This window comes from Lissotriton helveticus, chromosome 1_2 (genome assembly GCF_964261635.1).
Source record: "Lissotriton helveticus chromosome 1_2, aLisHel1.1, whole genome shotgun sequence".
Classification (NCBI taxonomy): domain Eukaryota; kingdom Metazoa; phylum Chordata; class Amphibia; order Caudata; family Salamandridae; genus Lissotriton; species Lissotriton helveticus.
Window position 1 is genome coordinate 98,467,854 of NC_136058.1, and position 24,876 is coordinate 98,492,729.

The 24,876-nt window shown below is 41.6% G+C and overlaps 1 protein-coding gene across 1 annotated transcript in view; it reads right to left on the minus strand.

The window, feature by feature from the left end:
• Window positions 1–3,233: 3,233 nt before the first annotated feature.
• Window positions 3,234–24,876, minus strand: part of ALG6 (ALG6 alpha-1,3-glucosyltransferase) — a 330,082-nt gene continuing 308,439 nt past the window's right edge. Inside the window, exons 9-14 of the mRNA XM_078669299.1 lie at window positions 14,223–14,308; window positions 13,037–13,121; window positions 11,668–11,738; window positions 6,692–6,760; window positions 6,296–6,494; window positions 3,234–5,320 (exon numbers count right to left, since the gene is read on the minus strand). Coding sequence (XP_078525425.1) covers window positions 5,123–5,320; window positions 6,296–6,494; window positions 6,692–6,760; window positions 11,668–11,738; window positions 13,037–13,121; window positions 14,223–14,308 — 708 coding nt within the window. The 3' untranslated portion in view covers window positions 3,234–5,122. The remainder of the gene's footprint in view (window positions 5,321–6,295; window positions 6,495–6,691; window positions 6,761–11,667; window positions 11,739–13,036; window positions 13,122–14,222; window positions 14,309–24,876) is intronic.

The window sequence follows — 24,876 nt, forward strand, 5'->3', positions numbered from 1 at the left end:
CCACAGGTATCCCAAATGGCAAGAATTGCCCATAGTGTGCCAGAATGTTGCATGTGGGAAGCACTAAAAGGCTCAGCAACCCACTGTGCTAATCGATTCTGAGGTCAATATGACTGGAAGACGCCCTACTGATGATCTGAAGTCTAAAGTAGGGACACTCAGGGCCTGATTTACTAACAGCACTACAGTAAAACTACAGAACAAATTACAAAGTGCTATTCAGAAACTGCAATTTTCTAGCAACTTACACTTTTGTATTAAGCCCCTCCCTCCATTATTTTTTATGGAAGGGTGTTGTAGTGCCAGTGGTTGGTCACGGGTAGTGCAAGACTTACTACAAAAGTGTAAATTACAACAAAAGTGTTTAACTTACTACAAAGGTGCAGTTTGTAGGTGCATTCAAACTCAAACGTGTAAGTTACCTTTGTGAATCAGGCACTCCAACATTCTGATTCCCTGTAAAATTAAATAAATGACTTCCAGATGCATCAGATAGGCACCTCGAGCAAACCAGCTTGCACTCTAGAAATACTGACTTTTTTCTCTGCCTTACGAGAGCACGTGTTTCCCCTTATTTTTGTCAATTTAAGAAAATGTTTTCAACATTATTCACATAATGGTTTTACGTATACTAGTATAATTTTGATAGAATGGCGAAAGGTCTGCAGACTCAAAGGAGACTGGTTTTACAAAAGAATGTTTATTTGAAAGAACATACATATTATATCGTCCTATCGTCATCTGTACATTACTCAACTGATGTATCCTAGAATGTATTAAGTTCTAAAACTGTGAAAACCATCATGGGCTACCTACCAGCTGTGCGTATAAAAAGAACTCTGCAAAGGAGATTATAATTGGGTAAAAACTCTCTGTTGACAGGAACAGAATTTATGTCAAAGGATCTGATTCCATACCAAGATGATTACATCAGCAGGTCCTCTGAGACAGTCTTCGTTATTACTCAGGTGGCCTTGGTCCTTTTAACTGTGCCATAGAATACGATGATGTCCAAAAATGATGAACTGCATTGCACAAATTCATATAAAATATATTCCTTGAAGAGACACAGGTTAGGAGCAACCAACTATTATCAAGCCCGTTTGATGCGGAGCTTCTGATATTTGTCCTTCCTTTTCTTTGCTACAAGCAAAGCATCCCACAAAGAAAATGCAAACACCCTAAAACAGAACACATATGATTTGAAAAACCGCTGCACATAAAATGTAGTGTTCAGAGTAAAGACATCTTATAAAAATAAGTCTTTACAAACCAAACTAATATATCAATTTAAATTCAAAAACACTGTAACCTTCATTATTTTAAGAGATGTTAGTTAATTGATCCTGGCCTGTGCTTGAAAATCTACAGTCTTTCCGCTATTCCAACTCATTGATTCTGAAAGTTTGTGAAAGATGAATTTACAATCCTGAGCAGGATCACACAATACATCCACATGTGGCGAAATAAAGTCAAATTTGAGAACTGAAGCAATATCCTACGTAACATAAGCAACCAACTGCTAGACTAAACTCTCCAGTTTGTCCACCACAAGACACATTCATTCTTTTTACATGTTGCTGATGTTGTGGATTTGTAGCTCTGTATTAATTGAATCAATTTAACTCCTTCGCTGCGGGGGTTAATTTCCCGCTGTGCTGGGGGGAGGGGGGCGTGCACGGCGCCCGCATGCTCATGACGAGCTGAGCTCGTCATGAGGCACGGCGCTCCTGTGCTCATGACGAGCTCAGCTTGTCACAGGTGCATTACCTGCCGCGGAACGCTCAGCACAGCAGGAGAATTATCCCCGCATGCGAGCGTTCCACGGCTCATGACTAGCTGAGCTCGTCATGAGCACCGGAGCGCCGTGGCTCATGACAAGCTCAGCTCGTCATGAGCATGGAAGAGGTTAAGATGCAGATAGTCCGAGTTGGTCAAATGGGATTCAAACCGGTGGTTCCAGGCTGCACATAGATTTGAAGTTATGTATTCGAAGCTCACATGCTCCCTTCCGTTAAATGGACGCTTGCTTGTGTTGCGAGTAGTGCCACGTGTTGGTCCAACCATGATGCTGAATACCACTCCTGCATGTGTATCCCATGTTTAATCTCTGCAGAAGCATAACGTTGAAAACTTGCAGTAATAACACTTTGTATTACGCTGTTAATGGGGTGATGATTGCGTTGGTACAGAGAGGGTATTTAGTCGCAGTACCAGAGTCCTGATATTTCTTTTTTACCTTTCAGTCATTGACCATTCTCAAACACAGGAACAAATTACTGTAAAGGAGAAATTCTTGCTAAGAGATGATGACATGAGCACAATTGTGCTTCAAATAATATATATGTAAATAACTGATACGAACTGAGCTACTCCTAGATTATTGTGTTCTCGAATAATGGAATTGGTTGAGGCATTTGAGTCTGTGCATCACTCTCCTCCTGATTACACAATTGGGTAGTTAGAAGTATACTGTTTTCTATATTTTAAAACAAATGTTATTTCAGTTCAGAACAGCCAGTCGGTTAGAGGAGGTGTCCCATCCAGCCCACATAGTGTTTTTTATTTTATTTTATTGGAATGTGCACATGATCCATACTTTATAAAGAGTCCATTGTCCACTCGTTTTTCTGTGAGGATACCTTTACTGAGAAGTCTATTTTTACGTTCCCGTTTGGCTGATTTATTGCATGAAATGCATAGGTATAAAAGCCTACATTTTATAAGGACACCAGAAATATTTTCCATGTTTCATGGAAATTACTGTCTCAATCATCCTACAAAGCTTTACCATTGGCAAATCAACATTCTATTTAGCAAAGGTAACCAAAACCTGAACATTCTAGTTACAGAGTACATTCTTAGCTAAACCATGCAGAAAAAAGGTTAACCAATCCCTCTCATTTATAGAGAATGCGTATTTTGAAAAGGCAATTTTTGTAAAATTTGACATTGCTTTCTATGTATTGGGAAAGGCTCTAGGAGAGCCAAAATGCACTGACTAAAAAGGCTGTTCTGATTACTGCAACAGTGGGTGAATGCTTCTTCCTTGTTGTGGAAGTCTGGACATATTGGACAGTAGGCTGCTTGTTCCCAAAAGCATGGCACCAGTCCCATTAGCCTGGAGAAGTCATGAATTCAAGCATTTTGAGGAGATAAAAACCCTTAGTGTCAGAGGTCTTTCTGTGTACCTGGCTTTCAAAACAAATACAGTTAATTGTTCAGTATTGTTGTAGTTTTTAGAGATTTTTTATTGAATCTTTTAAGTAATTTCACATCATTCTGCAGTAATTTCCTTTTGCTCTGGACCAGTATTCATTTTAATTTACATTCAGGTCTGTTCATTCCAGAGTAATCTTGTATATTTTAGTGAATTTGCGTCTTCGGTTGTATATCATTGCAGATTATTATATCCAACACTTTTTGCTCCACAGAGCTGGACACTCAGTAAAAGCCTTGAAAATGCTCGCCAATTCGCTCCTAAATGTTAGTTCTCCCTGTTTTCTGTCTGTTATGACAATGTTTTTTCATGTTTTTATCATTGGAGTCTAAAAGCAATAGCAAACAGCATATGCCATTCCTGTATTCTCTTGATACTCTGAGCAGAAATACAGAAAAAGCTCAGATTGTAGAGACATGTAGTCACGTCATAACTTAGAAAAACAGTGAATCTGGGCCAGAGCCCATTACAAGCAGACTAATCACCAGAACTTACAGACATTCTTGTCATACCAAAACCTAAAATACACTTATCCAGAACTTCATAAGCGTTAAAAAGCTTTGAAGTATTCAGCTGATTGCAAGTGAACTACAAGAACATTAAATGAAGTGCCCAACCTGTGGAGGGCTCTTTTTTGCAATTAACAGAATACGAAGGAGTGATTGCCAGATCACTCACCAAGAGGTGGCAGTTTCCAAAAGCAGAAAACGGGAGATAGCTGGTGCCAAAGTAAATAATTTGGTAGTGCCAGCTAATTACAATAAGAAACACGAAGATGATCACACAATAGAAATTGATTTCAAGACAGATAAAGAATACGTTTTGTTTCTAGTTATTGTAAAACAGCAGACTGTACTGAACTAAAGCATTCTCTTTACTGATTCTTCCTAGATATCTTTTTCTAGCTGTGTAGTATTTAAGATGCATACAAACCACATCATTTTCCAACAGGAGAATGGAATTGACCTAATAGGTTATGACTTCCAAAATCATTAGTACCAATACTGACCTCCTAAGCAATGTTATTCTAAATTTGTGCTTAGAAAATACCCCACTGTGCATAACGTCTCTACTAAATATTTGTCTAATTTAAGAGCACTTATGAATGGCAACATATTTTAGATGCTCCCACACCAAACCCATTGTTACTAACTGAGGGGTGCAGCCAAAACGCATCTTCAGCCAGAAATAACCAAACTGAAAACCTATTTGGATATCATATGGTAATGCATTGTCCCATCATATACAATGCCCTGTGGCAGGGAATCAAGTACATTCTTAGCTCTTCTAAAATTAGGAAAACCTTGTGCGATTCGACACATTTTGCGTAAAACTTGGCAGAAGACTGAGGTATATCAATGCCACATAAAGGAACAATCATGATTCGGTCATGAAGAAAGCTTGTCAATAATCAGAAAACATCTATTCAACAGTCAGTGATTATTGCTGATTTCAGATTTCCGTACAGTCTAATAAACACAGTGAGTGCGATGTATACCATCACTTATTAGCACTATCGTGTTTGTTCTCTTGACCAAGCAAGATTGAAATCCTTAAAATTGATTACACTAATCCAGAGCTCTCCAGGGCAGTTGGTAAAACAAAGTTAAGTATAGGAATGTTAAATAGATCATGTACTTTCAAAGTTATTTTTTTTTTAAAAATGCGTTCCTAGACACCACTTCCTGTTCATGCAAGTCCTCATTTTCAAATGTTACATTTGGTCTGGTCTCTCTGAACGACAGCATTAGGGGCACAGAAGTGGTGGAAAGTTGATCAGGGTGGCAGATACAATTCCTGGTACCCACAATACAAGTAGAAGGGACGAAGTACCAGTGTTTTGATCTGGTAACATACCTATGGACAGGAATGCCAAGATAATATTTTGGGTGCTGCTCCATCTTAGCTGATTTTCTTCATATTACTGCCATTAATCGTATCCCAAATGTGAATGATATTAAAATATGCAAGGAATGCTAAGAAGTGGATGCAAGAAACAAGAGACACCAATACTGGAAATAAGTCTGGAAGATGTGATGGAGGCAATACGGTAACAGTCAACAGAGTCAGCAAAACCATTGCAGTTACAGAGATCAGGAACTGAAAAAAAGAAGAACAACAATCAGTATATTGCACTTTACTAAAGTGTGACATCTAGCACTGTTTTCCATTATCAAAGATTTCAAAGCTATTTCTACGAGAGCAACAAGAAACACAAAATAAACAAGACGTCAAACTGTTTGTTCTCTACATTAACACTTTATTCAATTTAAACAATTCTTTTCATTTGAGACTACACTGAATGCCATCATTAAATACCGTCCCTCCTGCCAAGCCACTTCCTGTATTTAGTTAAAATACCTCTGAATCTGATGATGAAAGGTAAAATGGGTCTCGTTGGGAATGAGAAGCAGCTTGCACTTAGTATGTGGCAAGAATTGGGTACCAGGCAATGTATCCTGAATTATATTTGTAAGAAGCCGACACTGGAAGTCAACCTCTCCACCCCCCAATATCTGCAGATGCTACAAAGATGGCACCGTTTTAACTAGATCAATATGAGGTGTAAGAGGTGACAACAACATTCTTCTATGTAAACAACAGTTTAGGATACAAAAAGCCTAGGCAGAAGCACACAACTTGACAAAATATTGTCTAAGGTTCACTCACATTTTTAAGGAAGGACAGTTAACCCCTTCCATGCTCATGACAGGTACACTGCTTGTGTGCTCATGACGAGCTGAGCTCGTCATGAACAATGGGAATCATGGCTCTGCAGCACAGAGGATGAATTGCTGTAGCATTGATGTAGTTAAAGGATCATTTCTCCATAACTTCTACTATATGCATTGTGTCAACCCCTACATTTTCATTTTTTTATCACATAGAAGAAAGTCTGTTGACTCTAAATTGATTCAACATGCTATCAATGCAAATTACAAAACAGGTGACGTGTTCAATTGATGCTCCAATTGTTTTTAATTTAAATCACAATTTGTTTACCAATTAAGGCACAGTGAACACTGTAAATGTAACAATAAAATAGTGTTGTGGACAGAGTGTTAAAATACTTACAATGCTTCTTATCAGGGTCGTAGGCAATGTAAACCATGGAATGTAATTTCTTATTGTAAGAAAGAATGGCTTCAGCTTCAAATCATCTTCTGATGTTTTTTCATATATTTCCATGAAAGCAATGCATGCTAAGAGAAAGGCTAGCATCGTGGCAACGTAAGGGAGTAACAGAGCGTCCTTTAATAGGAGTGGAAGCATGCTGTTGAGACAAGTGCAGACACAAGAAAAATCCATAAGTACATCTTTGAGTCCTTCCCAATATACTTTTAAATACCACAAAAGTAACAAGCTGGAAGTCAATGTAAACACAGAATTAAAAAACATGCATTTACAATGATCAATTGTGAAAATACTTCTACTCAAAGCTCACTCAATGCACCTACAAATGACACTCACCTAAACGTAGAAACAAGTAGAAACCATGTAGATGCAAAAGGGACCTCGTTTATGATTAAGCAGACTGGTCTGAGAGGAAGAAATAAGAGTAGAAAAAAAACATTTTAAGCCTCAGTGTCAATCAGCTCAACACTGTTGAGGGCAGAGCAAACAATTTACAATGATAAATATTCATACCTTAACAACAGATTTCTTATGCATATGAAAGTAAAAATTAATGCCTATTTAGGAACACTGGTTTCAAAATTATTCTGCATCATCACATTCATAATTAGGTACTTTACTGCAAGAGCTTCATCAGAGTATGTTCCATTGTATGGATAATGTTACTTACCCAGTAAGCATCTGTTCTTGGCATGTAGAGCTGTAGATTCACGTGCTTTGCATACTCCTGCCATCTAGTGTTGGGTACAGATGTATGCAAGTTGTTTTTCTTCGCATACGTCTTTCCAGTCACAAGGTAAGGTGACTCCTCCTGTCGGTGATAGTGCACATAGGCATCGACTCCATTGTTAGATTGTTTTCCAGCTGAGAGTGGAATGGAGTGAGTGTAGAATAGAGATGTCCATGCATATGAATGTAAATTGAGAACTACAACAATTACAGGAGACTGGAGAAGTGGGTGGGAGCATGTGAATCTACATCTCTACATGCCAAGAACAGATGCTTACTGGGTAAGTAACACTATCCGTTCAAGGCACGTGAGCTGTAGATTACATGCTTTGCATAGACTACATAGCAGTATCATCCCAAAGCGATGGCTAACCTGTAGTGGTTGTAGTTGATTGAAAGAGTGTTTTAAGTACTGCTTGGCCTACATTTGCCCGTTGTCTCGCTAACAAATCTAAACAATAGTGTTTGGTGAATGTGTGCGGTGTAGACCATGTTGCTGCCTTACAGATGTCGGCTAGGGGACTATTCCCTGAGAAGGCCATAGTAGCCCCTACTTTGCGAGTGGAATGTTCTAGAGGGGGAATTATCAAATATCTTTTTGCTTTGGCATAACATGTTTGGATACATTTTACAATCCATCTAGCAATACCTGATTTAGGATTGCCTTTGTGTGGTGGCGAAAAAGCAACTAATAGTTGCTTTGTTTTTTTAAAGTCTTTGGTTCTTTCTACGTAATATATTATAGCTCGTCTAACATCAAGTGTGTGTAGATCTCTTTCTGCTACGGAATCAGGTTGAGGAAAGAACACTGGTAACTCAACTAGTTGATTGATATAAAAGGCAGAAAATAGGGAGAAATTTAGGATTGGTTTGAAGAACCACTCTAACTTTGTGAAGTTGAAAGAAAGGCTCTTGTATAGTTAATGCCTGAAGTTCACCAACTCTCCTTAGTTAAGTTATTGGTATGAGGAAGGCAACCTGACATTTGTACATTGGTTCAAAAGGTGGACCCATTAGTCTTGTAAGGACTATGTTTAAGTTCCATTCTGGTGCAGGTGGCACTCTTGGTGGTATCACCCTTTTGTAATCTTTCCATGAAGGCTTTGATCACTGGTACTCTGAGTAGAGTTGTCTGTTTTGCAAGTATGCGGATACTGCTGCTAGATGTTAACAAATAAATGTGTAAGCCAATCCAGATCGCTGAAAATGTAACAGATAACAAATGAAATGTTGTACAGAAGCATCAAGTGGATTGATACTGTTGTTGTTACAATAGATAACAAACTGTTCCCATTTTGCTGCCTAACACGCTCTAGTAGTAGGCTTTCTAGCTTTTTTGAGAATATTCATACAGTGTGGTGGTAGCTGCAAATAACGAAACCCTATGACTTTAGGAGCCAAATCGCTAAGCTCATTTCTTTGGGATTTGGATGTGTGATTTCTCCATGGCTCTGAGTGAAGAGACTGGGTGCGAGATGTAGCTCTTGATGTGGAACCACCAACAGTTCTAACAGGATGTTGTACCAAGGTTGACGAGCCCATGTGGTGGCTAAGATCAGATGTGAGGGATGTTTGTGTGAGCTTCCGAACCAATAATGGAATTAGTGGGAGAGGCGAAAAAGCGTAGGCAAATATCCCTGACCAATTGTGAGCATAGAAATCCTATCAGCACCCCGATCCCCCCTCCTGGACCCATGACGTGAAACGAGTCCTGCTTTCACAGTCCAGTGGCCTAGGAAATCCCAGGAGGCCACACTGGTAGAACCAGGGCTTTAAGTGGGCCAGTTCTCAAGGGGTCTGAGCACCGGCAGTTTTTTTAAGGGGGGCTCGAAACAGGTCTCTTTCGGGCTTTGTTTTGAGCCCTGGCACAGGCGGTCTGATTTTTTTCCGGACTGCAGTGACAGCAGTTTGCGGTCACTGCAGTCCGGAAAAAAAGTGCCAGGACCCAAAACAGCGGATAGAGACCCATTTGGAGACAGCAGGCACATGGATGTGCGCTGCCCACACTGCTCACTTCTCACTAGTGGAGAAGTTGCGGCATGACGTCATGCCAGGTGAGCGTTGTGGGGGAAGGGAAATCCTTTAAAGAGCCATTTTCTTTCTTTATTTTCCTTCTCTTTCTAAAATGCAAGAGCAGCAACATAGTGGTAGGGTCACCAGGGCTTTAATTGGAAGCTTTTTCAATATTATATGTAACAAACCATAGTTGCAGCTTATTTATCTTATGCAACTAATAATCAGTGACAAAATCAATAGTCCTGACGGGTTGTAGGTAGGATGTTACTTTTTGTATTCCATATCTAGATGCAATTACAGAAACAGCAAAATACAAGTCGGGCGGCACACTATGCTAAACACAGATTTTTAGCGTGTTTTAAAGCCACACCCCTAATTACACTGGCCACGCTCCTTTGAGAGACGCCCCCCAGTTTTTTCATCCCACTTAAAGCCCTGGGTAGAACCGTGAGTTTCACCGCCAACACAGTTCCACTCATTATTGAGTATAATAATGCCTTATACACTGGCCCTTCTATGATTTGCAAATCTGGTTTCAGAGCACTACTTCCCTCAGATGCCAGGTGGACACTGATACCAGGAAACCGGATAGGAGTGCATTCCTCATCTATAACACCATGCACCACAATTCCCCTTCACATCGCTCACAAAAATCTAAGTGATGGGTACAATAGCAAATTTCAAGAAGCTATTAATTTCTATACCATAATACTCCTCACTTTAGGAAAAATTAAACTCTCAAAAGATTCCTATCTTGCAATGCTCATAGAAACACTAGCCTAAAAATACCTCTAATCCCATGACTAAAATTTCTGCCTAGACTTTGCCTGCCTCACCGATTCATTACGACTTTCCTCTTTGTCACCATGGGAATACCCCAGTCTAGATCTCTATCATCCATAGCTTTGTCAGCTTGATCCATCTTCTCTTTCTCTTCCTTTTCTCCACCTGATCACCCTGATCACCAAATGTTTCAAGTTTCAATAGAGTATTCTGAGTGTGTGCATTTACCTTCATCTATAGGACCACCTACCACATGTATGAATAATTTATTTTACCATTAAACCCAATATGTTGGGAACTCCTTGCCCTGTGTTATAAATACGTTTGTAATTTATGTACTAGTCTTTATTGTTACTAACTGTTGCTTTATTTGCATTTCCATTACTTGGGCAGTATTCTGTTCCGCTGGAGTCTAAAGCAATATACCAAGAACTATAACAAAAAATGAAATCTACTGCCTTAAAGGAATACGGCCGAAATAAGCCTCTAGGAATGGAAGTAAAATCTTTGGTCTTATACTGTAGGGAAGAAGTAACATAGACAAGGGGTGGATAACCTCTTAACATAAGGCTAAACTGGCGACTGTTGTGCCTATAAATCAGGAGGAAGGAACGACACAGATCTGGAGCTAGAAACATTGGGACTTAGTCAGCAGACTGACTCATTGAGTTAAAGCTATTTGTTAGAATACCGGCAAAGCACACTTATCAACTGAGGTAAAAAAATCGTCAACTTGTGTAATAGTAACACTTGTTTTTACAGGACATAGTATTGGCTAAAGTGCTATGTAAATAACAAGATATTGTTAGTTATTAGGACAGGGTGTCATGGGGTCAGATGAACCTAATAGCTAGAGGGCAGAAATTTAAGATCGTTAGAGGCAAATTGTAATGTATAAAGTTAAACATAGGAGCAGGGAGGCTGCGGGACAGGGACACATTTCTTTGAAAGCATATTTTGATATTTAATATTCATTTCTCTCACCGTGCACAAAACTGAAAAGTTACGAGAACATAACATTTGTATTCTAACTATAGACCACCTTCTCTGTAGCTGCTTTGCACAAACCTATATGAAGGATGTTTATCTCTTCTACCCCACAATATGTATCTAGATTGCCTGCATTAATCACTAATTAAACCAGGCATTTAGAAAAAATTATTTTAATGGTGGAGAGTATGATCATCTGGACGTAATAACGCCTATTTTTATTCCACTCCGAGCCAGTTGCTGGGAGTAAATTAGGTGATCAATAGCAATTTCACAAACCTTGATATCAACTAAATGGATGTTGCGCTGTCAAGGATGGTCATCAGGGGAGCCGTGTAGACATTTAAGAGGACCAGTAACCTTGCTCATCCTAGAACACACCACAAGGCTCATTGGTAATTGATGAGAACTAAGATGTTACTCTTAGTTGGTGGGTAGGGTTCCATAGGAATGACTTCTAGCACTGAACTGCCATTCCACTTACCCAGTGGAGCAGACTGCTGCGAAGCAGAGTGCAAAAAGGCATGGAGAGTTCACGGATGATCAGTGAGGACGCATGGCTTGGATACCTGCAAACTCCGAAGACGGGCTGAAAACTGCAGGGGCTCAACTACAACGAAGTCTAGTGAGCTGGACAGAAAACCTCTGCTTGGCCTGGTCAGTGGTAGTTCTGAACCCGTGAAGTTACCTGAATACTTGAATACTGTGTAATAGAGCAAGAATGTGGAAATAACACTTCAAAACCTTGTTGATCTCTGCAAAAACATCAAATAGCATACTCATAATTCACTCACAGTGATACTAGAAGAATGGATTTTTCATGTACTTGAAAGGAGAACAGAAAGAACGACAACGCGCAGTTCACCTTGAAAAAATAAAAACAGACAATGATGTTACACATATAGAGTCCTTTGAAAAATGTAGATTTCATACACTGTCATAATTTCGGAAAAATCATCCTGCATTTACATCAAATTAACAGTTTAAAGTACGAGGTAAATCATTAGATAAAGCGCATAATAATCGTAACACTTCCTGGCAAAGCAGGGTAACATTAACCGAGGTGTTATGATCACAGGGTTCGTGGCTAGCATGTCTGGGGTCACGAGCAGCACACAGTCGCGTCCCCGCCATTACCTCATGTTCTAAAGTGGGCCTGGAAGGAGCGTTTAATCATGTCCGAGCCAGGAGTGTGGACAACCCAGATCCAAAAGAGGAAGACACAAGAATAACCCGCAGCTCCACTTATGCAGCACGTTATTCCATGTGTGGGCCTTTTCTAGAATGCGCTTGCCCTAGGAGATGTATGCCCCGGACATAATTCACAACAGGACCACACTGCCTTACAAGTTATAGGTTCGGCCAAGTGTATTGGCTAAGTTTGTATAAAGTGCACAATTCAGGCAATCATTTCAAGTGAATGTGGCTTTCACAGTGTACATGACATACGAAACCATCAGTCTTAGGAACCAAACCAACTTACTGCTGTTCAGGAAAGCATTGAAAACATGGCTATCTGCCCCAAAACCATTGCCGTTTTTACCTCCAGTTGCATAGATTAATGACAGCTAGCGCTAAGACGCCACGGCAAACACACGCTTTACAAAACCTTCACTTCATTTAATTTCAAACCAAGTGATCTTAGTGACAAAAATCACATTGCGTGATTGTAAATTATAAACGCTTGAAAAAGCAACAACAACCTTCTAGAAGTTAATGCAAGATCCTTAATTCTAGGGCTCCTTGTGTGTATGTTCTATTATTTCTATAAGGCGCTTTGAGGGATCTGGAATGTTAGGTAGTTTGTAAATAAAAGCAAAATTGTAAACATATTTCCATTTAATTGACTAGATGGATGGTGCAAAGGGGTTAGGGTTGCTTTCTGCTGAAACAGCAGTGATTGGATGACTGAGAAGTTAGCGCTGAGAAGCTCTAACAACCAAATGGCGCAGTCTAGAAAACATGCAATACTGAATCGTGCTTATACTATGAAAACGTTTTGGAAAAGATTTCCAATTCTTCTGCTCTAGTCAGTTCTAACAGAGTACGAGGTGGGTTGGGTAGAGCACTTGCAGGAGTACATTGCACATTGGTAAAAAATAGAAATGGATATTATATTTTGAGATTTCTTGAAAAAACATGATAATGGCAATGTAAACTTACCAGGGCAAACTTAAAGCCTTTGACAGATGGCTGACGCGTTAGTTTTACACAAGCCGGGAGCAAACTAGAAAACGAGAGAGCGATGCTAAAAAATAAAATGCAACAAATGAATATGTTTCCCAGCACATATTTCAATCAATTTGGCCATCACAAAATAGCTGCATTTATTACTTAATACTCTTAAAATAACACTTATGAAATTAGGTTGATGACTATATATATTATTCTGTAACATGCATAAAATAAAATGTAAAGTCATTGGGCACCAAGTGGAAACAATGCTTATATAGAAAGGGAAATAGCATACAGACTAGGCAAAAATGCTTACATAGAAAGAACAATATCAGACAGTCGATTGTTTTTTTTTTTTTATAAACATGACAAGTGAAGTTAGACCGTCAGAGACATTAACACCAGGGAACCATCCCCTTTACCAGTCCCAGCGATAGGAAGCCTTTTAGTGATTCCGGTAATTTATGCAAACATACTTGATGTGCACAAATGTGGTTGTGTAAATTTGGCATGCAAGAGCCTTGCTATGCCAGCTTTTCAGGATAACCATTGATAAAGTAAAAGATTATGGGTTTGATAAGTTGCATATAACTCCTTTATGGGGGTATCCTGAAATGTGAGTCAGCTCCAGCCTCATGCATCAATGGTCGTCACCCCTGAAAGAACATCAGAGTAAGCTTTAACCCCTCCACCGCGGGGCTCATTCCCATGCTGTGATGGGGGGAGGGGGGTCCCGCGCAGAGCCGCGGTGCTCATGACTAGCTCGGCTCGTCATGCAGCACGGTGGCGCTGTGCTCATGACGAGCTGAGCTCGTCACGACCACGCCCGTTCCAATGGAACGCCCAGCACAGCAGGGGAATTATCCCCGCTTGGGCGAGGCACAACGGTCATGAGGAGCTCAGCTCGTCATGAGCAAAGCGCGACCGTGCCTCATGACGAGCTGAGCTCGCCATGAGCACACAACGGGTTAAATATGCTAAACAGTAGGAACTTCAATGTATTCATGATCTAATATACATTTTGAAATTAAGATTTAAAGCTTGAACTTTGCATACATTAACCCACTGCTACAGATAGGACTTTTCATTCTTATTGCTAAATTGACATTTGTATAGCACACTGCTACCACTAGAAACAAGACCTTAAGTGTCTAAGGAATTTGTTCTTTCTCACCTGAGTTTTAGCTGAGTTTGAGGAGACAGTACATTCTTGATTTTCAGAAGGATGCTCATGCTACACCAAATATTGGCTACCTTATCCTGAAATACATTTTGAACCAGATTAATTTAAAAAGATAGATGATGTCAAAGTGAGACACATTTTCCTCATCCACTTTAAATATTGCAATACAAGGGATTATTTTGGAAAGTGGAAATCAACCACAAATCGAGAGCTGGCTTACCATCATAAATGGAATACTTTTCGAGGAAATCACATTTGGGATTGTTGGAAAAATGAGTAAACTCTACAAGTTTGAGTCATTCATTGAGAGCCATAGACTAGAGAGAAGAACAGTAAACAAGGTTCTTAATCCTTACATAAAAATTGTTTGAACAACTTCAGACAAAAAAGTCTAAATCTTAGGGTCTGATTTAGATGGACGGGTTACTACGTTACAACGGTGCTGCATATATTGTCCACCGGAATAAATATCCCTTAGGATATTATGGGATTTAGATATCGGCGGACGGGATATTCGTCAACGTTGTGATGGAGTAAACAGTCCACTGAAATCTAAATCATGCCCTTAGTCCTCTTGCAACTACATGGAGGTAACATCATGATCTGCAATCTTGATAGCACCACACTGGCCCCCCCGGCCACACATCTCATCCAAACACTAAAAGACCAAAATCTTAGGAAAGCAGATGACATAATTAGAGTCCAGGGGTCTACCCAAATAAATATTTCAGAAAGTTCTAGCCAAACTGGACCTCCGACCTTGTGATTACCTCCATAGATGAGCCTTTGAAAATGAGGTGCCTTGGTGCCAGAACTGGAGTGCTTGACAGGTTTTCTCATAAAGGAAGCATCTCTCTATCTGTCTTTTTTCATCAGTCTTTCTCTCTAACTGAAAAGTAATTAGGAGAAAGCAAAGAAATAATTCTCTTCTGGTTAACAATGAACTCACACAAAATGTGAGTAGAAATGGAGGGCAGAGCCTAATACCACAGCTCAATGTCAATGAAATACTGTATTAGGTTCACTGGAACACATCATTTGATGTTTCCCCACCCTAAATGGCTGAGGTTACTTCAATTTACCAGACGTTATTCACTAGTCCACAGTGGATTAGAGACTATGATTCAAAAGTGAAAAAATATATACAAATGTTAGACTGGATGGGCTTACTTAAATCAAGGACGCTGGGAAAGCATGAGTAATGTATTGAATAGTAACACTACTTCACATCCAAGAGTGGACTCCTGAGAAGGTCAATTAAGATCTGCAAGAGTCAACTTGGACAGCGAAAGTTGTCAGTGAGGAAACAAAACCATGGAGGGAAAAAACATTTATCTATTTGGGATTCACAAAATATTAAACTCAATGTATTGCTGAATTGTTAAAAGGGGTCTCTCTGATTCAACACTCGTCTGATTGCCTTTGGAAATACCAATGTGGCAACAGTCTTGTTTCTCAGGCACTAAGCGGCTAAGCTCCACATTAGAATGGAGTGATTCAAAACCTAACCCTGTTATTGGAATAGTAGATCTTCCTGAAGCAGGTAGGAATAGAATAGAATAGCTTTATTGTACAGTTAATTAAAACTCACAATATTAAAAACTTCCATCTTAAAATATCATTTAAGCCTTGTTTTACATTTATGTTACAAGAATAAGAAGAGAAAAGTATTTTACACTCTATAAAATCATAAAAGTCTCAATTACATTATCGGTATAGTCATTTTCTAAGTTTGTAAAGTGAATGTGCCTCAGTATGCCAAAGCGTAGTTGTGACTTGGCAAGTGTCTAAGCTGACTGTTCCTTTATTAGATTGAAATGCTGTTGCTTGCTGTATTTCGGATGAACCGTATGGCTAGCTCTTGAGTCTTCTGGCCACTATAACAAAATAATTTGTTAGTCTGCAATTTAGCTGGATCTCTTCAGGTTTAAAGCACAGCATCACAGCCTGAAGCAGGTGGCAAATCACAAGAATACATTGCAGATCTACTATGTCTGAGAAGCTGTTGAGCCAAACAGGAGCAAACAAAACATTTCACACCGGTGTACAGTTTTCATGATGTGTAGGAAAAGTGAGAGGGCATGTGTGTGCGCGAATTAGCAAGAATAAGTGTTTCTGTGAGTATACATGTCTGACTGTGCGTAACCTTAAGAACTGGTCTATTTCTGATTTCCGCGTTCCTGGTAGGTAAGAGGTCAACCGGAGCTTGTTATTTGACTAGTTACATCCGCAGCTCCACAGCAAGCAAGTAGAGCTCTAGGTAATGGACTCCACCCTGTTTGTTGATATAGAACATAGAAGTAAAACTGCTGACAAGCACTCTCCTGTTAAAATGTCTAAAGCCTCCTGCAAGCCTAGGTTGCTCTTCAGAAGAGGAAAGGCTGGCCACACATCATAAAACATATGGTACTAACTATTATGAAAAAGGAATTGGAGCGAATATTGTCTTGTCAACTGGAAGCTTAGTTTATCAGGAGGTTGTTTCACCTGACAGTAATACCCATCTGGGAGAGGATGCTTTTTTATCATTGGGCAAATAATGCCCTGATCAACCAGTCCTCTAGGTATGCATAAAAATGGATTTTCTCATGACGAAGAAAGTCGTCCAGCTCTGCCTTAAACTTGGTAAAGGCTATGACGCTGTGCTCAGACCAGACAGAAGGACTCAGTGCCTTTACAGAATCATAATCCCTCTAAAAGTCAGGTGGGTGCACAGGGACATCAAAATAAACATCTTTGTTTTAAGGAAATGTCAATTTTTGCATGATCACCCCCATGTTTTTGGACTAATGCTGTTGGTTTTTGACTCCGAGTTTACGGAGACCTGCTAATCAGACCTCGGTGCCAGTGTCTTGACTATAAAACTTGTATGTTGAAATGGCCTATACCAGATTGCCATAAGCTAACTTACTTGAAAGACCCTGATATGGTACCCAGGGCATGTAAATCACAGGGTCACAGCAAGGATTGCAGCACTGGTTGTGCCACCTTGAGCGTGTCTCATGTACTTGGCGAGTACAGGATTACAGGCTGACCCTTCAGCAGTGCTAACTTCTGAATGGTGCGACCAAAGTTGATACTTTGAGGTATCAAATCACTCATTACCTTAAGCCCGACTAGATTCTCTAGTCGAACTTAATGTAACAGATTGTGGTGTTCAACTTTAACAAAGTTGCCCTTTTGATGACTGTAATCTCCTGTGCCCTTCACTGTTGCACAAGAAGCCTGTCCCTGACACATAGTGTGCCTTGACAATACCTTGGGAGATGTGCTAAGGACTCCCAGCAAAGGATAAAATAGAAGCCTGCACTAGAGCGAGAGAGTTGTTACATCCGTCCTACAGGAAGCCACACAGGACTTGGCCAAAAAGGTGAGTTTCAAAAAAGAAGTTGTTTTTGAAGGGCAAACTGGTAACACTTGGGAGAGGGGCTGCTCCATTGTCTAGGTAGACGGGCTGGAACTAGGGACAAGTAAGTCAAAAACAGTTTCTCAAGGGCGTATATCCCCCTTGGTAGTCACAACTCTGGGTTAGGCTAGAGGAGCTATGCACGCGGAGAGGGTTTCTGGCATGTTGGGAGTGGACAGAATTGTGCATCCTGGGATAGGCCGATGCAACACTCTCCATGAATTTGGGAACCTAGTGGCCTACTGGCTACTCACCGTATCTACCCTGGGGGCACTTTCTATGCATAAAAAGGCCACCCCTGGCACCCAGAACACGGATCGTGTCTGGACTGGAAGAAGGACTTCCCTGTTGCTCCGACAAACAAACATAGAGAAGCTGCACTGACATGGACTGCATCTGCGGAGCCTGCTGGATAGCAAAGGAAAGGAACTGTGCCTACTGTGTCCTGATCATGGAGAAGTCGTCCCATGAATCTAGCTGAAACAAGAGACTCCAAGGTTCAGTTAGCTCACCTCCTGTTCACAGGACCACAACAGCGGAAGAAACCTGTGGGGGTACGTTGGTAGCCCAGAATCCTCACACTGCCACCAACTGCCGCCGGGTAGCACCAGACCCCAGGACCAGATGCTCAAAGTAGCACCAGAATCTGCTACATTCGAGAGAGTCATCAGAGTGCAGCTTGGTCGCCAACAAGACAAGTTATCGCCCAGGGAACGATTTGGATGTGGCCGCGATACCGGGCGACTGATAGTCCAGAGGTGACTGGGCTTCTGCAGGGACCATGAGGAATTCAAGGTATGTCGACCATGTGTCCAGGTCCACCTCCACCCCATCTCAGACAGAGGAGTAACTACAGAAGACCCACACAAAAGCATGCCGCATCAACAGCATCCTTGAGCATATTTAGTATCCTGTATCTCTTGCATCAGGACCACTTCCTTAGAGCACCTACAACAAAGGACAAAAGTGCCTGGAAATTATCAAGGCAGAAATACTGAAGCTTGAATGACGGACCCCACTGAAGGGGGATAAAGCACACTGCAACTACCAGCATGCAACTCACCAAAGAGTGCATGCGCGCTGGATACATAATAGCTGCAGGCTCCAGTCATCCTTGTCTGCTGTCCCATGAAGAAGCAGCGTGAGCTGCGAAAAGCATCGGGACTTTAACTACAACAGTTGTAATGCACAGCTTCGTGCAAATAAAAGGTTTGAAACCAGCTACCTTGTGGAGTGACGTCTCTATAGATCTAAGGCATTTTGGTTTGATATATATAACTTGGAGACCAACAAAACGTTGTGCAGCAATCTTTATTTTTGCCAGGCAGCCATGCCACATCACCTCCGTGTAAACCGCAGATCTGCCATCTTACTCCCTTTCACGTTTCTGGCATCAAGTAGTAGCCCTTGTTCACAGGGGATGGCTTCCATGAACGGGCAGATCGCAGCATAAATTTGAGCAGGAAGGTAAGTCCCGCCACCATAGACGTGTCCGCATAGTGCTTCTGGTACTTGAAGTCTGTACTCAGGGCTTTAAGTGGGCCGGGTCTCTCCGGGTCTGAGGACCGGCAGTTATTTAAAGCGGGCCTCGAAACGGGTCTCTATCGGGCTCTGTTTTGTGCCCTGGGGTCCGTTTATTTCCAGACTGCAGTGACAGCCATGCTCACACTGCTCACTTCTCACTAGTGTGCGTGTGCTCACACTGCACACTTCTCACTATTGGAGAAGTGATGGCAAGACGTCATGCCAGGAGAGCCTTATTGGGGAAGGGAAATGCTTTAAAGAGAGTCATTTTCTCTCTGGATTTCCCTTCTCTTTTTGAAACTCAGGAGCAGCAACATCGCTGTGGTGTCACCAGGGCTTGAAGTGGAAGCTTTTTCAATAATATATACGAGCCGTAGCTGCTGCCTATTTATCTTATGCAACTAACAACCATTGACAAAGCCAATAGTCCTGACTTGTTGAAGGTATGACGTTACTTGTTGTATCATATATCTGAATGCAATACCAGAAACAGCAAATAAGAAGTTGGGCGGAACACTATCCTAACCACAGATTTTTAGCTTACATGGTTTTAATTACATCGGCCACGCCCCTTTGAGAGACCCCCCCCAGTTTTTTCATGCCACTTAAAGCCCCGTCTGTACTCGATAATTCATTTGTAGATGCTGCTGCCGCTAGTTCTAAACCTCAATGTATTTACCATTAGTAGGTTGCTGTGCCACACGGAGTTTCATGCAAGGCTCTATTCTTCACTTGCAAAAACAGCACCAAGTTCATTAGCGTCATTGTAGTAAATTCGCCGAACCCGCACATCCGAGGGTGGGGTCTCCGCAGTGCTTAATTTGAGCAGGTGCTTTCCAGTGCTCAGCACCAGCACTTCTTTCACAGGGCCTGGGCTACGATTTCTGGTCCTGCAAGTGGTGGTCTCAGTATTAATTGCCCAATTTAAAATAAAAAGAACCACATACCTTGCATGGTGATGAGCTGGTATGTTTTCATTGGCAGAAGTACATCTGTTCAGATAGGCATGATTGTGTATCACTATGTTAGTGATGATGTTGTCACACCTGTCATGAATCCAAGAAGGCATCATTAACAAATGGCTTGCATTCTATTCCCCTAGTCTGCTGCACCCTGCCACTGCCTGGGCCTAAGCCTCCCATTGGATAATTGTAGTGGGGGCTGGTTTATGGCCGAGGTTAAGGCAAGGAAGCTGCGAGAGCACATTTTTAACCTGGGAGTGAGGGCTCCTTAGAAAGAATAAACAAAAGTAAGTGGGAACTTGCCACTTGCTGTGTAGCCAGAGTAGTATAGCCTGCAGCCCTGCATGGCTACTATCCTCAACATGCTTGATTTGGCTGTGGCCCACCGCAACTTTTGTGCGCTATGGAGTCACCTGCAGTTTCATCCGCTGCCTCCAGACATGCTAATTGCTGAGTGTGCTTGAGCCCAGTAGGTGCAACAGCCACACTCACAAGCATTGCAGCATTGCGGCTAGGGACAGTGCTTTGTGCTGTAGCAGGCAGGGTCACATGAAGCTGAGCAGTGGATGCCTATGCCGTCGTCATATTTGGAACAAACTATTTACAGGCAGCACTAGCAGTGACATGACTCCTGACCTGCAACAAACCCAGTCAGACCGCACTGATTAATATGTTTAAAAAAAACAGTTTCATTTGGTGTAAATGTTGTTTTCGCATTCATCTGTCGGTGTAGGTAAAGAAGTAAAACGCATGACTTAGGGGACCGACAGCAGAGTATGGTTACAGGATAGAGACTGAGGCAGTGCGGATGTTCAAAGTTGGGCACACTGGAGGTGGGCTGTAGCCTCCTTGGCAGCATTTTCGGCACCGGCACTTCATTTCTTTACAAATTAAGCACTGGGTCTCCGCGACCCGGGCAGGCCGCCATATAATCCATATGTAAACACCCACACTTGGAGACCCACAAAACGTTGTGCAGCAATCTTTATTTTTGCCAGGCAGCCATGCCACATCACCTCCGTGTAAACCGCAGATCTTACGCGTTTCTGGCATCAAGTAGCAATTGTTCACAGGGGATGGCTTCCATGAACGGGTGGATCGCAGCATGAATTTTAGCAGGAAGGTAAGTCCCGCCCCCATAGACGTGTTCGCATAGTGCTTCTGGTACTTGAAGTCTGTACTCGATAATTCATTTGTAGATGCTGCTGCCGCTAGTTCTAAACCTCATTGTATTTACCATTAGTAGGTTGCTGTGCCACATATTAACAGGCTCCCACTAAGGGTTAAAACTTTGGAACTGTAACTACCAAGATGCACTGAAACCACGCCCACTGCTGCAAGATACAAAACCACGCTGCTAGTGCAACATCATCTTAGCCTGTGGAGTTCCCTCTGTGCCCAGCCAGTGAGAAAGAGAAAGGCTTCTCGAAACGCGCATGGCGTAACAATGCACATGGACTATGTAACTGCGGGAGCTGCAGTGTTTTTCTTCAGCAGAATGCCAATATAGAAATCCTTCAGCACGTAACGTGAGGCTTTCCAATTGTTTGGTGCTCGCATATGGAATATTGAGTGGCCTGCCACGGTCATGGAAAGCACCATCGCGATCCAAGCGAGTCCGTATCACCGATGAAAGTAAGTGGTGAATACAGAGTTACGTGTTACTGTTGGCAGCATTTACAGAAGGCTGAATACTTACACTGTGAGTTGCCTGTGAACCTACTAAAGGATTATTTGAATTGAGGAACATATTAACAGGCTCCCACTAAGGGTTGAAACTTTGGAACTGTAACTACCAAGATGCACTGAAACCATACCCACTGCTGCAAGATACAAAACCACGCTGCTAGTGCAACATCATCTTAGCTTGTGGAGTTCCCTCTGTGCTCAGCCAGTGAGAAAGAGAAAGGCTTCTCGAAACGCGCATGGCGTAACAATGCACATGGACTATGTAACTGCGGGAGCTGCAGTGTTTGTCTTCAGCAGTGTTTGTCTTCAGCAGACTGTCAATAAAGAAATCCTTCAGCACGTAACGTGAGGCTTTCCAATTGTTTGGTGCTCATATATATATATAATATATACCGATATATTTTGAATTACCGATAAAATGCTTCCAGTGTACAAAAATCCTCATTTTTCTGGAGAAAACAAAACAAAAACAACTATGTAACAGACTTTAGGCAGTGCAATCACATAAACCGGTAAGGCAGGACGTGTGTCAAAAACCCTGGATTTCCCAGTTGACAGTGTCTGGTCAACTGCACACTTTTTTAATTTGACTGTTGGTTTCTACCCATGATCAAGGCCAATTTGCGCCGAAACGCGTAGGGAAATGGAAGCATTCTGTGCTGCTGGGCGCTGAATAAAAGTCTGGTCTCCAGTATTGGGCCTCAATCATCTTTTGTAAACAGCTGTGTTTTGATGGGCTGCTCTGTGCCCAGTGCCTTGAGGCCGCCCTGTAGGGTCGGGGGCTCCTGTACTTGGAGGATGGAACTATATATATATACAAGTGATGATATGTATACGTGTCTCTAGAGGCCCAAGGATGTGAGGATTAAGATGATGGCAAATAGGTACATAGTGTGGATTAACAAATTGCATGCCTAGTTAGTATTATGAATCAATTTGTGTACGGCTGTATGCAAGAGAAGTTTCAAATTTTTTATGAACACATTTATAAGTTGACACACAAGGGTTGATCTATATGACCTACACAATGATTTCCCGCTTTTTTTCTCTCTTTTATCCATATTGATGTACAGCAATATTTGACCATGGTGGGCAGGCATTTAGGACACAGCGTTCTCATGAAAAGTAATTAGCCCACAGGGGCTTTACTATGACACCAGGGCTCCACGAATACAGGGTCATAGATCTAATACATAGTAAGCAGCTGAGATGAAAAAAGCATACTGTGGATGGTTAAATGACATTAGCAATAAAAGACCCCTTGATCAGCATTGAAAGTGGGATATAACTAGGTACATTTTGCGCAGATTTTATATTTGTAGCAGTCAGGTAGAAATCAAAGTTACCTAGACCTTAGTATATTTTGCACAAATATAGCTTATTTTGCACACTCTGAAGCAAATTTGCACATTTTAAATACTTATTTATATTGCTGTACATTTATTTGCGGAATGTTGCACACGCGAAAATTTTGCACTTCTTCATTGATGCTGTTAGATCTATGATTTTTAACAAGGTGGGGGGCTTAGGTGGTTTTAATTACATCCATTTAGAAATGTGAATATTAATGTTTCAAAAAGTAATTAAATAGAACTTTCTAGTGAAGTATGATGAAATGCTGCGGAAGTCTGTTTTTTATGTCTTTAGGCCTGGTGGTCAGATGACTTGCACTTGCACTTTATATGGGTGGGGCTTGCCTATACAATGTTATGTGAACAAGGGCTCATAGGACCCGAAACGCGTCATGGTGTTGCAGGCGAAATAAAATATTGCAAATTACCTGTCTGGGTCCGTTTTCGTTTCTCTGGTGAATTCAGGACAAAGAAACTGAGTTCTGTGAATGTGTTACACCGTTCCTGCTTCCTTGGTGTTGAACGGACCCCTCCTACCTTCAGGGCGAATCGGCAGGAAGCTAGCTCCCACTAACCCGGAAGCCTCTACAGTTCCTGTGACGGAGCAGCCGCATCAGCCCCCGGCTATCAACATCCACGATGAACTGGCACGCACGGACGGAGGACTCTCACGGCTGTGATTGAGTCCGAGTCTAAAATAAGTGCTGGTCTTACACGATTGGGAACAATTTTGCCGGTGTAGGAGTAAGGAGTGTGAAACGAGCATTGCCATTTGGGGGTATTGGCTCGTATGGCACTTTGGCTAGTTTATTGAAAGAATGCACGCATCAAAATGGCCGCCGCTGACGTTGTTAAAAGCCGAGAGGAAGCAGCAGTCGGCATGTTTGATGATTCACCGGTGACTGAGGCGCAACTAAAAAGTATTCCAACGCAGGCCAAAGCTAGGGGCTGTAAAATGAAGGATATTTTTAAACAACTGGGAAAGGCAATGCGCACAGAACAAGCCAAGTGGTGGGACACAAGTCACTCTCTCGCTACTTGGAGGTGGGACGCATCCCACGTGGATTGCGCATTATGCTGGCCCCCAGCTATGAGAACCCGGACCCTAACATGCTATCCGAATGGGCCGAGTGCAATTTGGATTCGTCTTGCCCGTTATTGAGGATATTGATTAAGTATGCGGAGAGCGATAGAGCCGCTCTACAAATCAAGATAACAGAACTGAATGGGCAAATTACTGAATTGGGGGATGTGAACCTGGAGAAAAAATATAGAGAGGAAATGGTCGTGAGGCTAGCAAAGGAGGTGGATGTGATTAAGAAGCGCAAAACTTTTAAGTTTCAAAGAGATAAACTAGATTATCAGAAAGGGCGCATCTTTACGTTTGCTAAGAAGTATGACTCTTTCAAACAAGATAAAAGCACACCTCATGTACAATATACAACATCAGGTACAAATGATGCAGCCCAATCCTCTACTGTAGTGTTTTAGCTAGGAAACCTGAATCGATATTCCTATTTTATGCCCTTGTCCGGCTATAATCAATAATATCCATACAACGGCATAATAATCATATCCATAATTCAGTCGTAGCACATGCTGTCACATTAAGCAAGGCTACTTCTCCGGCCCCCTAGTAAGCACACCAAGTTCTCTAAACAAAACCAAGCCTCCAGCAACCTGGGAAATCCCCCTTGCTTTGTTTTGATTTC